Source organism: Scardinius erythrophthalmus (genome assembly GCF_964197995.2).
Source record: "Scardinius erythrophthalmus genome assembly, chromosome: 1".
In the NCBI taxonomy this organism is placed as follows: Eukaryota; Metazoa; Chordata; class Actinopteri; order Cypriniformes; family Leuciscidae; genus Scardinius; species Scardinius erythrophthalmus.
In genome coordinates this window covers 11519624-11534252 of record NC_138221.1, presented here as the reverse complement: position 1 = coordinate 11534252, position 14629 = coordinate 11519624, and the positions used below count along the sequence as shown (strand labels likewise).

The 14629-nt window shown below is 39.4% G+C and overlaps 1 protein-coding gene across 1 annotated transcript; it reads left to right on the top strand.

The window, feature by feature from the left end:
* The first annotated feature begins 3125 nt into the window (after positions 1-3125).
* Positions 3126-9713, top strand: LOC308694039 (uncharacterized protein). Its single transcript, XM_081371283.1, has 2 exons — positions 3126-3189; positions 7851-9713. The coding sequence occupies exon 2, from the start codon at positions 7856-7858 to the stop codon at positions 9380-9382; it is 1527 nt and encodes a 508-aa protein (XP_081227409.1). The 5' UTR covers positions 3126-3189; positions 7851-7855; the 3' UTR covers positions 9383-9713.
* Positions 9714-14629: the final 4916 nt, after the last annotated feature.

The window sequence follows — 14629 nt, the reverse complement described above, 5'->3', positions numbered from 1 at the left end:
TTGCGTCATTTTCTCTTTCCGCTAACTGTCTGCTACGTCAACAGAGGTGATAAGCGTTGACATAAACAAACGAAGATGCCGTCATCTCAGGTTGTGATATCAATTGCCCGGTCTCTCTTTATCTTTGCACGCTTGTGTGCCATCAGTCAAAGACATTGTAGAAGACGAAGATTGTTTCTCAGATGCATACGACTGCTTACGGATCAAGTCATGGTATGTTCGCGAATTGTATTTAACGACGGCGCCGGCGACACCATAGCTAAGCGAAACATTAGCAACCGGCAAATAGCGCATACCTGCTAGCTAGCGGTTAACTAGCGATTCAAAACAAAAACATTACAATTAAAACCGCTTGAACATTTTATCATAAAACACGAGTGTCATTAAACTGCTGAAAGTACTTTGTGCAACTCACTTCTGAGAAATTCCTACCCCTCTCTTTCAAGTGCGATCCTCCGCAAACTTCGTTTCAAGGGCTATGTAACCCTACGCCTTGGCCCTAGCCCTTAATCAAAATGAGAATTGGGACACCACTTCCCCTCACATGAACGCGCAAAACCGAGGGGAAGGGGTAAGAGTAGACGCAACCTTAGAGTGCCTCCAATCAAGTTCCCATTCCTCCCATCCCACCCTCTGTCTTTCATGGTTATGGTTCCCCTAAGCTGGCACCTCAAAGTTTGAGATCTGTGAGGGGAATTGATGGGAATCGATCCCAAGTGTTGCTGTTGCCATTTTCATGTTTACCTTTATTTCTTTTTCAACATTTATCTTTGGCAGATTACTGTATGAGTAATGAATGAGAAAAATTTCAAATCTATACATCCATGAGAATATAGAGAAATATTAATGAAGTTTGACAACAGAGACTTTACATGTTAATGATTTAATTAAATCTTGCAATAATAGTTATTATAAAGTCGAACTAGTTTTAAATTTACATATTATAGTGTTGTAGTTATTTGCCTCTATAGGTTCACAAAGATAGGTTATTTATTTAATTATTTTGTTCCATTATTGATGATTTATCCATGTTAGGCTATATTGTGAGGAATAACAGTAATGTCTTTCAATGGAGCAGTTTAACAGGCTTTTGTCATGTATCCTGACTCAAATAATGTGTTTCTAACAGCAAACACTAAGAATAAAGTGAGATGATCTGCTGATGATCCTGAATGGCTTGTTGAATGAGTGTTGATAGTCTGAGGCTCATCAATATTAACAGATCTGCTGAAAACACTCTTTATTTCATGACAATAGTTCCTGTTTTCACCTCATTTATTATGCTGATGTCTTCAGATCTCCTGTAAATTGACACTTAAAGCTCATTTCATTGGTGTCAACAGACTGAGGGTATTTGATGGTTACTATATGTTGCCTATGTTTATTTCTGTTGTGGTAGAAATTGTATATGTTCTATGTGTTTGCATTTTCTTATATTCCTAGAAACTAGTTATAACTGAGACATATCTTCATTTATCCTAGAGAAATAACCTTGGGGGAGTCAGGACAATAATGAAGGAAGGATGCCCTCCTCTCGCGGTCATTTGATACATGTTTGTCTCTTATTCAGTAATATAAAATTGCTTGCCACCACACTGTTTATGCTTTCAACTGTTTTTCTTACCATTATTTATATTTGGGAAAATTGACATTATTATATTCTGTAGTCCATGAACATAAAACAAACTCAGTAACTTATATATTTTTGATTTGGGCAGATCAACTCCTCACACTACAATTCATCATCAGTGAAGCTCCTTCCACAGCGGTCGCTTCATCAGTGAAGCTCCTCCCACTGTAATTCATCATCAGTGAAGCTCCTCCCACTGTAATTCTCCAATAAATGCTGTAAATTCCCATCAGCTGCAAGTGAAGACGAGCATCAGAGCATCAGGAAGAGCTGAAATCTGCAAAGACTGAGTTTATTAAAGAGGACAGTGAGAGCATGAGTGATCCAGAACCCTGCAGAATGAAACACACTGAAGATCCTGAAGAACAAAGAGGTTAGTGTTTATTCTTCATTCATTCATGAGGCTGAAGAACATTCATGTTAGAAACCAGTGTTTCCCACAGAATTAGATTCTATTTGCGGTGGTGGGGTGAGGGGTGATTAAGGAACAACAAAAGGGTTAAATATATCATACATTTTTATTGACACATATACACATTTCCATTGTCAACACTTAGTGTCAGATAACTTAAAGACATTGCTATGCCATTGCTAAAAGTCTGCAGTCCTCCTCCTCTCCTACATCTCTCTCTACAGCTATTGCTTTCTGACCCTCTCTTGTTACTTCAGCTGCCACAGCTAAATCTTTGAAAATATGTTTCAATATTCATCTGGATTGAGGGAGCAAATAGTCAGCATCATGATTAAATACTTAACATTAACATTATCTACTTGTACAGGCAGTTGATATTAACCAGCATTGTGCATGTATTACATGCTGTAACTGTTATTCTCATGTTAACATAGCTAATTATCAATCAGCGAGGCTCCTTACATGCTTGCTAATAACTAAGGTTGGTTTCCGAGCCGCATTTCCATTACCCTTCAAATCGCGAAAATTGAAATTGCGAATTGAAAATACGCTCAATGGAAACACGTCAATTTCCCCAAAACTCCCATTTATTGCAAAAAAAGGTTTTACGCTCGCGTGAGGTGGTTTTTCAGGCAATTAGAAAAAAATATCCCGCAAAACTGTCATGGAAACTCATGGAAGTTTTTGCGCATTTACAGTCACCTGACTTACAAAGCCCGGTGTGTTTGGACAGAATACGAGACAGAGTTCTGTATTAAATTCATAAAAGACAAAATAATTACACGAATACTGGATTCTAAACCTCAAAGAAATGCCACAATCAAGACCTCGGAGGAGAAATGAGTGAGAAAACACCTCATATGTGCCGCTCACAGTATAAGGTTCTTTACTTGTGTGATACACTTATCTTCTCAATATGTACTGTAAATTGTCATGAGGTAAATTGTTGCATTAGTTTTTATGCAGTGTTGAAATGCAAATGAACCAATGTATATTTACATTTATATGGGGAGAAAGGGACTCTTATTTTGACATTCTGGTTGGAGAGTCGCGAATTGCGCATGCTTCCTCATATCTGATTCTGCAGAGGAGCTGTGTCAGAGCAGACGCGACTCTCTTGTCTCTTTCTTTGAATCCTGTTTTACAGGTAAAAATATGGACATACAAAAGAGAAACCCTTTAAATATACCACAGCAATTGCATTATTACCATGTTTGGTAAACGAATGGAGAATGTTAAATGTTAAATGTGTTTATATGATGACGTTTTGGACGTTTTGTTCGTCTTGATGTATGCTCTCTCCATCACGTGGAGAAAATAAGTTAAGTTATGCTCCGGTGGTCATTATTATCGAACTAGTATTGTATTAATAGTTGTTTGATCATAAAAGGTTTGTTTGCTCTTGTTAATGAGTGAATAGGTAGAGTTAAGTGTATCTTTGAAGCTCACTCTGTGATCACATTTGCCACGCTTGCCAGTCACGTGACCAGGCACTGAGGGAGGAATAGAAAGTTGCTGAATCTCTCTGTATTCATTATAATCCATTCCTGTGGAGGTAAAAGAGTGAATTGTGTTTCACAACTGTTTTAAAAAGCAAGTGCCTTTTGGAAAACAGTCTTTCCCAGTATGAAGTAAATTCATATTAAATATCATTGTGTTAATGAATATTTATATTACTGTTTATTAAATATAATACATATATAAGTTAAATGTTAACTAAAGATGGTAAAGATTCAGAAATGAGACTTCTGATTCTGAAAGTGATTTATTTTGATGTTGGTGACAAAAGTGATGTGATGAGACAGACTAAAGACTGTGAATTAATGCTTTAAAAGCAACTGTTGTGCTAAAATTGACTTATTGTGTATAAAATAAATATATCTGCAGAGGAGCTGTATCAGAGCAGATGCGACTCTCTTGTCTCTTTCTTTGAATCCTGTTTTACAGATATCACAGTATTCTGTCAGCTGGGTCTCCTGAGCCGGGGCCTGCAACACTTGCCATTAATGCTTGGATAACACGCTTCGGCCTACGTCTCTTTACATTAATAGTCATAATAATAATGTCTAGTTTGGTGGCTGTGATATATAGCCTATATAAACCTACCTACATCCATTGACATGACTTTTGGAATGACTGATCGCGAGAGGAAAACATGACGTTTTAGTCGCATAACATCGGTTAATGGAAACGCCGTCATTTCGCAATAGTTTTTTTGGTAGCCGGGTTGATGAATACAGTCAGTGCTACAGTTTGTGTTAAAACTGAGACAATGGATTGAGATTAGGCTTGTTTGAGATGCGTCTTGAGTCGAGAGTTGGCGGAGTGAGAGAAGTGCAGGAGAGACGGACAGATCTCTCTTCTCGCAGTGGATCAGAGTCAGACACCTGTGAGATCAGGCGGATATTGCTGGATTCACGCTCGTGCACGGTGTTGCTAATAAACTGGATCTAATTTAAGTTCTGTTGCTTTTATATGAAAATAAGTATAATGAACAAGATACCCAATGTACTTTTTATATACCCAATGTATATATTTTATTAAATACCAAATACGTGTTTATCAATCATTTTACTTTAATTACAGACATGTTTTATATATATAAACCGCTGTGTGCTGAACCGCGGGTTGTGTACAGACTGAGTACTCTATAATGGATAAGTTGGCATTGCTTTATTTCGTTTTCAAATACATTTAAGAGAAAAGACTTGTCAAGAAGCTTATTTTATTAAATAATTAATTTATAGCCTATATCTTGGTTCATCTTTGTTTTTATTGTTCTGGCAACAAGTTTGTTTTTGGACATTTGTTTTCTTTTTAAATTGCTGTTGGTCATTTGTTGGTCAGCAAAAATAGACTCGGCGCCGAAACCCCCACTGCACTGCTGTTCACGCGACGCTCCTGCTTGACGCTCACGCGCTGCTCCTGCTCCCGGTGTGAATGCACTCATTGATTAATATGGACGGCGGAAAAAATATGCGCTGTTCACGTGCCGCTGACGCTTGCGGTGTGACCCCTCATTTACACTGCACACGCCTGCGGCGCATTACGGCTGCAACAAGGTTTTATTCCGTCCTCCACGCGGTACCTCACACCGGGAGCATATCAGAAGCGGAGCGACTGGATGCGTGAGACCACGTGATTTGCCTGTCCGACTTGTTTTTCTGATTTTGGGGTTTGTAGTACCATGGGTAAGTTGGCCAATATACGTGCAATACGTTTGGGAGTCTGAACAGGGTGTTTATTTTGAAATTGACAGGTTTTTTTTTACTTTTATTTTGTATTTCCGGTGCGACTTGGACGCGCGTCCGTCAAAAATAGACTAGGCGCCTCTATTTAGCGAAGCGGCACGGAGAGCCACTTCTGGGAAGCTTCTAAAACGCGCCGCGTCGCGGCCGGTGTAAACACAAGCATTGACTAGAATGGGCGCGATCAGCTCCGGTAGCCGTGTCGCAGCCGTAATGCGCCGCAGACGTGTGCAGTGTAACCCCTAATTTCCACCAACTGCGGAACGGCTGCGGATCGGCTCCGCTGCGTGTCAGCTCCGTGCGCCGTCGTCCTTCAATACCCACCAGGTCTGGATTTTTTGCGGAACGGCTGCGGCCATGACTGACAGCTGAAAGCATGAGGACCCACGAGATCTCGCAAATTCATGTATGATCGCGCGATATAAGTGCTGAATTTCTGCGGAGCTCTCCGGCATCCGGCAAAAATAGAAGCTCTGTGTATCTGCTCCGGAGTGCTGCGGATCGCAGTATATAATTGTAATTGTATATAATTGTAATTGAATATAAATGTAATTGAAAAAATATTATCGATTTTCAAATATTGCACCTGTCAATACAGAACGAAATATTCTATAATCTATTTTGCCGTCAACACTGCCGACATTGTCTTAGCTGCTATATATTTATGTTCAACATGAAGTATAGGCCTTCCACAACTCTCTCCCCATATATATCAAATATCACCAATGAGGCTTATCATATGTCACCTAGCAGCAGCAGCGCCGCGCCAGACAGCTTCTGGTGTGCAAAGACATGGAAAACGCCACGCAGCTGACACGCAACAGAAACGCCACGCTCACGCCACGCAGCCAGTGTGTCACTGGCCTGAAACCGGCTTTAGAGACGCTGGCGCGACCACAACATTGTCCAACATCAAATGGCAAACGTAATGCAAGTGGAACGAAACTGCTCGTTATTGTGTGGTTGACGGACCGCTGTTTATCAGTTTGGACCAGTGCAGCGCGAGTCGATCGTGATCATGTGACACCGTTACTACACAGCGCTAATAAGAGATCCCGTAAAGAAAGCATTTGAATTCGCCACAGAAGAAATGACATCGCTGCGAGATCTAACGTTAGTGAGAAACATTAAAGGAGAACTCCGGTCAATTTTAACATTGAGCTCATTTTTTGGTAAATTTGGAGTGCTGTCAATACAGAGAACAACGCCAAAAATCGGTGTTGCCTACACCATGTTATCCTCTTTTTAAAATTTGCACCCTGTTGACTTCAATGGGGCAAGTTTTAAACCTGCTCTTAGCCTCTTAACATCCTTGATGTGTCATTACAAGTGCACAGCCATGTGAGTGATTCCTTCAGAGTGAACACGGTGAATCTGACTGTAGTAGATGTGCAAGATATGGATAAAAATGATGTTGTTTCAGCCAGTGCACGTACCTGTATTTATTTATTTATTTTCATTTATTTATTTATTTCACAGTAGTCGATTGTCGAGTCATAGGTAACTAAGCAACATTGGAGAACTCGACAATCGACTACTGTGGACTTTGACCGAAAACAGGAAATAAAGACAGGTACGTGCACTGGCTGAATTAACATCATTTTTACTCTGAAGGAATCACTCACATGACCTGTGCACTTGTAATGACACATCAAGGATGTTAAGAGGCTAAAAGCAGGTTTAAAACTTGCCCCATTTAAGTCAACAGGGTGCAAATTTTAAAAAGAGGATAACACAGCCGACTTGCGCTCGCGAGAGTTTCAGACCCAAGTGACGTCAGCATGACATCAGAGCAAGGCGGACCGCACTCGGACACATTTATAACCAGAATGCATCTCGCGCTGATTACCGGCGATCGGTTCTGCGCAGATTTTGCTCATCAAGCCTATTTTTATCTTGAGTAACAGGGTTTAGTGAAACATGTAGGACAAAGATAATGCTAATAAAATAGATAAAGCCAGTTAAAGTTATGGCCACTCTACACTTTGAGCTTGTGATGTTTGAAGCTGCAACGGCCATGAAATGACGTCACATTCTGTTCAACATATAACAAATAATAATAATTCAAAATGTAAAAATAAACAATCCACTCCACTTGAATGCTAAACGCTTGTTATTTCTCACAGGGTTATTCACTTGAGCTTGTGTTTCTGGTGTCCCACTTTGAACGGCAATTAATAATTCAAACGTTTTAGTCAAATAAATATCAATCTCAAAGATGGTGTCAAAAATGGCAGTATTGTATATTTTAATGTTAATATGTTAGATAATTGTGTCATTGTTCAAGTAATAGTTCTTGCTAAAGAAACAATGGATTTGTGCCTATAATGTTTTAAAAATAATAATTTATTGAGGTAAATTTACCGCATTCATGGAAAGTTTCAAGGACATAATAATTTATAAAAAGGCATCAAATTATCATAATATTTTATAGCAGTTGTCTACTTTCTACTATTACAGCAGGGCTCACTTTCATGTCCTTTCACTTTATATTTCTCTCTTTGAATTATTTTGATGTACTGAAAATTAAATGTAATATTTTTTTTTCTTTTTCTGTCAGGCCTGATGGAAGTGAAGGAGGAGAGCGAAGAACTGAGTGAAGTGAAGGAGGAGAGTGAAGAACTGAGTGAAGTGAAAGAGGAGAGTGAAGAACTGAGTGAAGTGGAGGAGGAGAGTGAAGAACTGAGTGAAGTGAAGGAGGAGAGTGAAGAACTGAGTGAAGTGAAGGAGGAGAGTGAAGAACTGAGTGAAGTGAAGGAGGAGAGTGAAGAACTGAGTGAAGTGAAGGAGGAGAGAGAAGAACTGAGTGAAGTGAAGGAGGAGAGAGAAGAACTGAGTGAATTGAAGGAGGAGAGTGAAGAATTGAGTGAAGTGAAGGAGGAGAGCGAAGAACTGAGTGAAGTGAAGGAGGAGAGTGAAGAACTGAGTGAATTGAAGGAGGAGAGTGAAGAACTGAGTGAAGTGAAGGAGGAGAGAGAAGAACTGAGTGAAGTGAAGGAGGAGAGTGAAGAATTGAGTGAAGTGAAGGAGGAGAGTGAAGAACTGAGTGAAGTGGAGGAGGAACATCATGTCAAACCTGGAGAAAAACCTTTTAGTCACTCAAAGACTAAAAAGACATTTTCAAAGAAAAGAAGAGCCAAGAAATCTTTCACCTGCACTCAGTGTGGAAAGAGTTTCACAACCAAACATAGTCTTAATCAACACCTGAGAATCCACACCGGAGAGAAGCCGTACAGATGTGATCAGTGCGGGAAGAGTTTCAGTCAATTATCACAACTTAATCTTCACATGAGGATCCACACTGGAGAGAAGCCGTTCTCATGTGATCAGTGCGGCAAAACATTTCTTTGTACATCACACCTGAAGACACACCTAACAGTTCATACGAAGGAGAAGCCGCATTCATGTTCGGTGTGTGGAAAGAGTTTTTCACAGCTGCCTAATTTACATAGACATGAGAAAATACACACTGGTGTGAGAGAGTACATGTGCTTTGAGTGTGAGAAAACTTTTACTACAGCGTACAATTTAGAACTGCACCAGAGAATTCACACTGGAGAAAAACATTACAAGTGTTCACTCTGTGACAAGAGATTCAGTCAGTCAGCAAATCTGAAAACACATGAGAGAATTCACACTGGAGAAAAACATTACAAGTGTTCACACTGTGACAAGAGATTCAGTCGATTAGCAGATCTGAAAACACATGAGAGAATTCACACTGGAGAAAAACATTACAAGTGTTCACACTGTGACAAGAGATTCGGTCGATCAGCAGATCTGAAATCACATGAGAGGATCCACACTGGAGAAAAACCTTACAAGTGTTCACACTGTGACAAGAGATTCAAACACTTAAATGGTCTGAAAACACATGAGAGGATCCACACTGGAGAAAAACCTTACAAGTGTTCACACTGTGACAAGAGATTCAGTCTGTCATCATCTCTGAAAACACATGAGAGGATCCACACTGGAGAGAAGCCGCACACGTGTTATCAGTGTGGGAAGAGTTTCTCTATTAAAGCTAACCTGAAGCGACACATGAATATCCATGCAGTGGAGAAACCACATCACCGCATACATCGTTAAAATAGTCCAACAGACTACAGTGGCTCAACCTTAAGTTTATCAAGCGACGAGAGTACTAGCTATTTGTGTTTATCAAGCGATGAGAATACCCCGCTCTCCTACACGTAATATTTGATTTGACAGTTTATCAACGGCAATCAGAAAATTCAACTGAAAATAAATTCTGGTTTAGAAAATATTAAGCACGATTTCCAAAATCGTGTGCAATGCCACGTGCTCTAATATAGATGGTATTAATTTTTTGGTATTTTGCATGGATTAGACAACACAGTTCTGTTCCAATAAATAAATAATAAAAATCCCACAGACATTAGTCATTTAACATTATTTTAATTACTTTACTTTTTACATTACTTTATTTTCAACACAAAATTAAAATTAAATGTGTGTGTGTGTGTGTGTGTGTGTGTGTGTAAACATGCTCAGCATGAAATGTGTCTGTTCCTGTGGGTTAACTGCACCATCACATGTGTTATGCTCTGCTCTTCCGCAGAACAGCTGTATTCTTATATTGGGTCCCTTAGAAGCTGGATTGGGTCCCTTAGCCCTACAATCTATGAAAAGAAGTAAAGAGCCTAGGCGTCATTTTGGACTGTGACCTGAATTTTAAGTTTCATATTAATCAAGTGACAAAAACTTGTTTTTATCATCTGAGAAATATAGCCAAGATTTGTCCTTTTTTAATATAGACTTATTTTGCTGTGGTATACAGTGTTTCCCACAGGATTTTGTAAGACTATGGTGGGTGGACATTGGTTCCTCTAAGACCATTTTGTAAATTTTATTAATCTGGTGCTTTTTGAGAGTTCAAGATGAAGAGCTCCAACCCATGTTCGGTGTCCAAAAGTCTGCATATTGACTTGTACCTGAACTTTAACGGGGGCTCTAAAGCTCATGCGCTAGACGTGCAGATCAGATCTAACTTCACCTGAATCTGCTGTTAAAAATAAATCATCAACACGCCAAGCGCTCTAACCTATGATATTCTCTGATTTAGATTATGATCATCACATTACAATTACAAATTACATTACAATTAAATTACAAATCTTCGACTACACCACCCTGGGAATTTCACCCAGAGATTGTAATCCCAGCTCAGGTTCCCCTCTAAAGACAGTAAGAAATGGAAATACAGGTATTTATGCAAAATTAAAAAAGTTTATTATAATTTATAAAAAACTTAAGGCACAAAAAGGAGACAAGCCCCAAACATTAAAATATAATGAAAAAAGTAAAGGAAACTGTGGCCTCTATTAAGAGGCACCCTCGCAAAAGATACCTACGTTACCCTCACACCAGACTGATCTCATGAAATGGCGTATGTATGACGCCAATTCGATTTCCATTTTTGGCGTGCTATCAACACGCATAATCGCTTTTTAGCGTGTTTATCAACGCCGTTGATTTAACGTTACATTACTGTATAAATATGACCTACCCCAACTCCGTCCCTAAACCTACCCGTCACTGGGGTTAATACCATGTATAGATTATAAATGTAAGATCCCTTAACTGTACTCCCACACCTAAACATACCCATTTTATGGACAATATTAAAATGATAAAACGTAATGGACAGGTATGTAGGAAAATGGCATTTTTATGAACAATATGGCATTAAAACATAGTTTGAGCCACGAATCCTACCCCTAAACCTAACCATAACCATTTTTAAAAACTAACTAGGCAACAATTATAAAGAAAAACAACAGACAGACGAGTATAATCACAATAATTTAATATAACCTTACAACACAACATCGATTCACAAAATACACCAATTTTATTAGCTTGATGTAATCCAAACCTTCAGAATCCATTATTTGCAAAAAAAAGATCCAAACTCAGCCCTTTTATCCAGTAATCGTCATCTTGACCGTAAACGTCAAACCCCGCGCTTGTTATGAATTCAAATTCAAAAATTGCGCCCTCAAGAAGTGTTATGACAGGTTACTATGGTTACGGCAGTAATATCAAACGCTCATTGGCTCTCGCCTCGCCTGCTTCGTCACAGATTGCGTCATGCACATTTGAAATGAAATGAAGCGCGCACTGCCGCGCAGCCCTCAGAGCAGCGAACCGAACCGAAGACGGATTAACATTTTCATGGATTTGAATTAATAACTTAAATTCTGCTTTGTTACCTCATATACAAAACCACTGCCAGAGAGGACTGCGACACATCGTCACGTGAACAACTTTTGGTACCGATTTTGACATTTTCTCATTAAATAAATTATTGTGATTATACTTGTCTGTCAGTTGTTTTTCTTTATAATTGTAGCCTACGTAGTTTTAAGAAATGGTTATGATTAGATTTTGTTTATTGGCGTAGACATACACGCGGAAGATGACGGTTCGTTTCGGCGTAAACATACACGCGGATAGCTCAAAATGCGTATAAATAACACGCCACATTTGACTTGAAAGTGGCGTGTATGTTTACGCAAAGTCATGATGCCATGTTGCTCACACACACACACACACAACGCTCACAGCACAAGGGCCCCAGTGAAGTGATCAGTCACAGCACACAGTGTTAAATGCAGATGCACAATTAAATTCAAATGAATCGACTATGTACAAAATAAATCAACATATTTACCAAAGAAAACAGTTCAAAACAAAACAAAAAATTCAAAAGTAGAAAAGGGGAAAGAGGACAAAAAAAGAGGAAGAAGCAACAACCAATTAATCCTACTACAAACAAAAGCTCAAGCTTAAATGCGAGCGCAGATTAGTCACGTCACATAATTTACTATAATGCGGACAAATGGGATTATCTTATCATGCCACACATTCATTGGACAGAAATGCTCAAGCAGGGAAAAGCAGGAAGTGCAAAAACAGGCTTATCATGGAGATCTTTCGTAGTGTCAAATCAAGTCATCTTCATTTATATAGCGCTTTTAACAATGTAGATTGTTTCAAAGCAGCTTTACAGAGATAAACGTATAATTTAAGGCAGGATTTCTCAAACTCGGTCCTGGAGGGCCACTGTCCTGCACAGTTTAGCTCCAACCCTGATCAAACACACCTGAGCAAGCTAATCAATGTCATCAGGGTCACTAGAAACTCACAGCTAGGTGTGTTTGATCAGGGTTGGAGCTAAACTGTGCAGGACAGTGGCCCTCCAGGACCGAGTTTGAGAAACCCTGATTTAAGCTAAAGTTATTGTTCATTGATTTGCTTCCATCGCAACGATCATTTGTTATTAAATTAGGGGCCGCTAAGACGACACCATTCTCTTTACACAGACTTTAAACGCGATCCTGTGAGAAACGCTGATGGCGTTCACATGCGCATTAAAGGAGAACTTGGTAACTTTTTTAACTTAATAAAACTGTCTAGAAATCATTTGGATGGTTAAACAACCTGTTCTGGTGATATTGGTGACTTTCCCCACTCCCCCCAGCGTTCCCAGGCGGAAAACCAACCTTGCAACTTGGGGACTACCGGCAAGATAGAAATTGGAAGTCTCGTGAGAAACGAGAACGAGCGCGAAACACGAATTGCTTCACGGCAATTCGACATAAACACACACGCATGTATGATGTATTACCACCAGATTACCCACCTCGGTAGACAAAGCTCCACACTATACAGTTGGCTTTCTCCGATCACAACAAACGCACATGAGCAGCGGTAGAGAGGGGGAGGAGGCCGCCGCAAGTGAGTTTTTTACGACCGTGTTGTGAAATATACCCCCCCCCACAGCTGTAGGGGGAGCTCGTGGGGAAAACATGCGACAACAAAAGGGAAAACCAGCGAAGAAGTGACTGGAGTTGCCGAGTTCTCCTTTAAGAATTGGTTCTATAGTTATGTGTGTTTGAATATATGTGTGCGGGTTTGATATTCCCTACAAACCAAGCCTAAACAAATTACTGGTCTTTCCTTATAAATTTTGATACAGAATTTTATTTTATTTGATCACTTCGGGGTAGGTATGCAAATTTTTTTTTTTCGACAACGCTTTATCTGTAGAGTGGGAAAGGGATCCTCCACAGGGAGAGACTAGTTGGCACTTCAGCACTACGTTGTCATCAGGTCCAGGCGAAGGTCCTTCATCAGATCTGGATATGGCCTAGATCCGGCAGGCTGCGAGAAAACCTCGGGATAAACAAAGACACTAAAATTAGTGTAGATGCCATTCTTCTTATGATGTAACGAGTACATCAGGATTTATGGGAAGTGTTCCCGGTTCCAGTTGACCTAATCTATGCAGCCTAACATTGAATTATAGAAGTCTATAATGTATTTTGTGAATGCTAGGTAAAAAAAGATGTGTCTTTAATCTAGCAGTGTTGACAGAACTGGGCTAATATGGTCATACTTCCTGGTTCTGGTAAGAACTCGAGCTGCTGTGTTTTGAACTAGCTGTAGTTTGTTTATTAAGCATGCAGGGCAACCACCCAGTAGAGCATTACAATAATCTAGCCTTGATGTCATGAATGCAGGAACTAATTGTTCCGCATTTGTCAATGAGAGCATATGACATAATTTAGATATATGTTTAAGATGGAAAAATGTGGTTTTACAGATACTAGACACGTGACTTTCAAATGAAAGATTGGTATCAAAGAGCACACCCAGGTTCCTAACCAACGACAAAGACTTAACAGAGCAGCCATCAAGTGTTAGACAGTATTCTAGGTTATTATGTGAGGAAGTTTTTTGTCCAATCTCTGTTTTTTCAGAATTAAGTAGTAAGAAATTCAAGTCATCCAATTTTTTATATCAGCAATGCAAAGACGTCGTTAATTTTGTGAATTGGTAAGTTTTTTTAGGTTTTGAAGAAATATAGAGCTGAGTATCGTCGGCATAACAGTGAAAGCTAATTCCATGTTTCCTAATGATATCTCCTAATGGTAGCATGTACAGAGTGAACAGCAGCGGTCCTAGTACTGAGCCTTGTGGTACGCCATACTGAACTTGTGATCGATGAGACATCTCTTCATTTACTGCTACAAACTGATAATGGTCAGATAAGTATGATTTAAACCATGCTATTGCAATTCCACTAATGCCAACATAGTTTTCTAGTCTATTTAAAAGAATGTTGTGGTCAATGGTGTCAAACGCAGCACTAAGATCGAGTAACACTAATAGAGAGATACAGTGAAGATACTGCTTTTTCTAATATCTTTGACAGAAAAGGTAGATTCGAGATCGGCCTGTAATTGACTAATTTTGTATGATCAAGTTGCGTTTTTTTAACAAGTGGTTTAACCCTCTGGGGTCTAA

What these genes read in the sequence shown, in the direction of transcription:
- LOC308694039 (XM_081371283.1), top strand. Translation starts at nt 7,856, where the DNA reads ATGGAAGTGAAGGAGGAGAGCGAAGAACTGAGTGAAGTGAAGGAGGAG.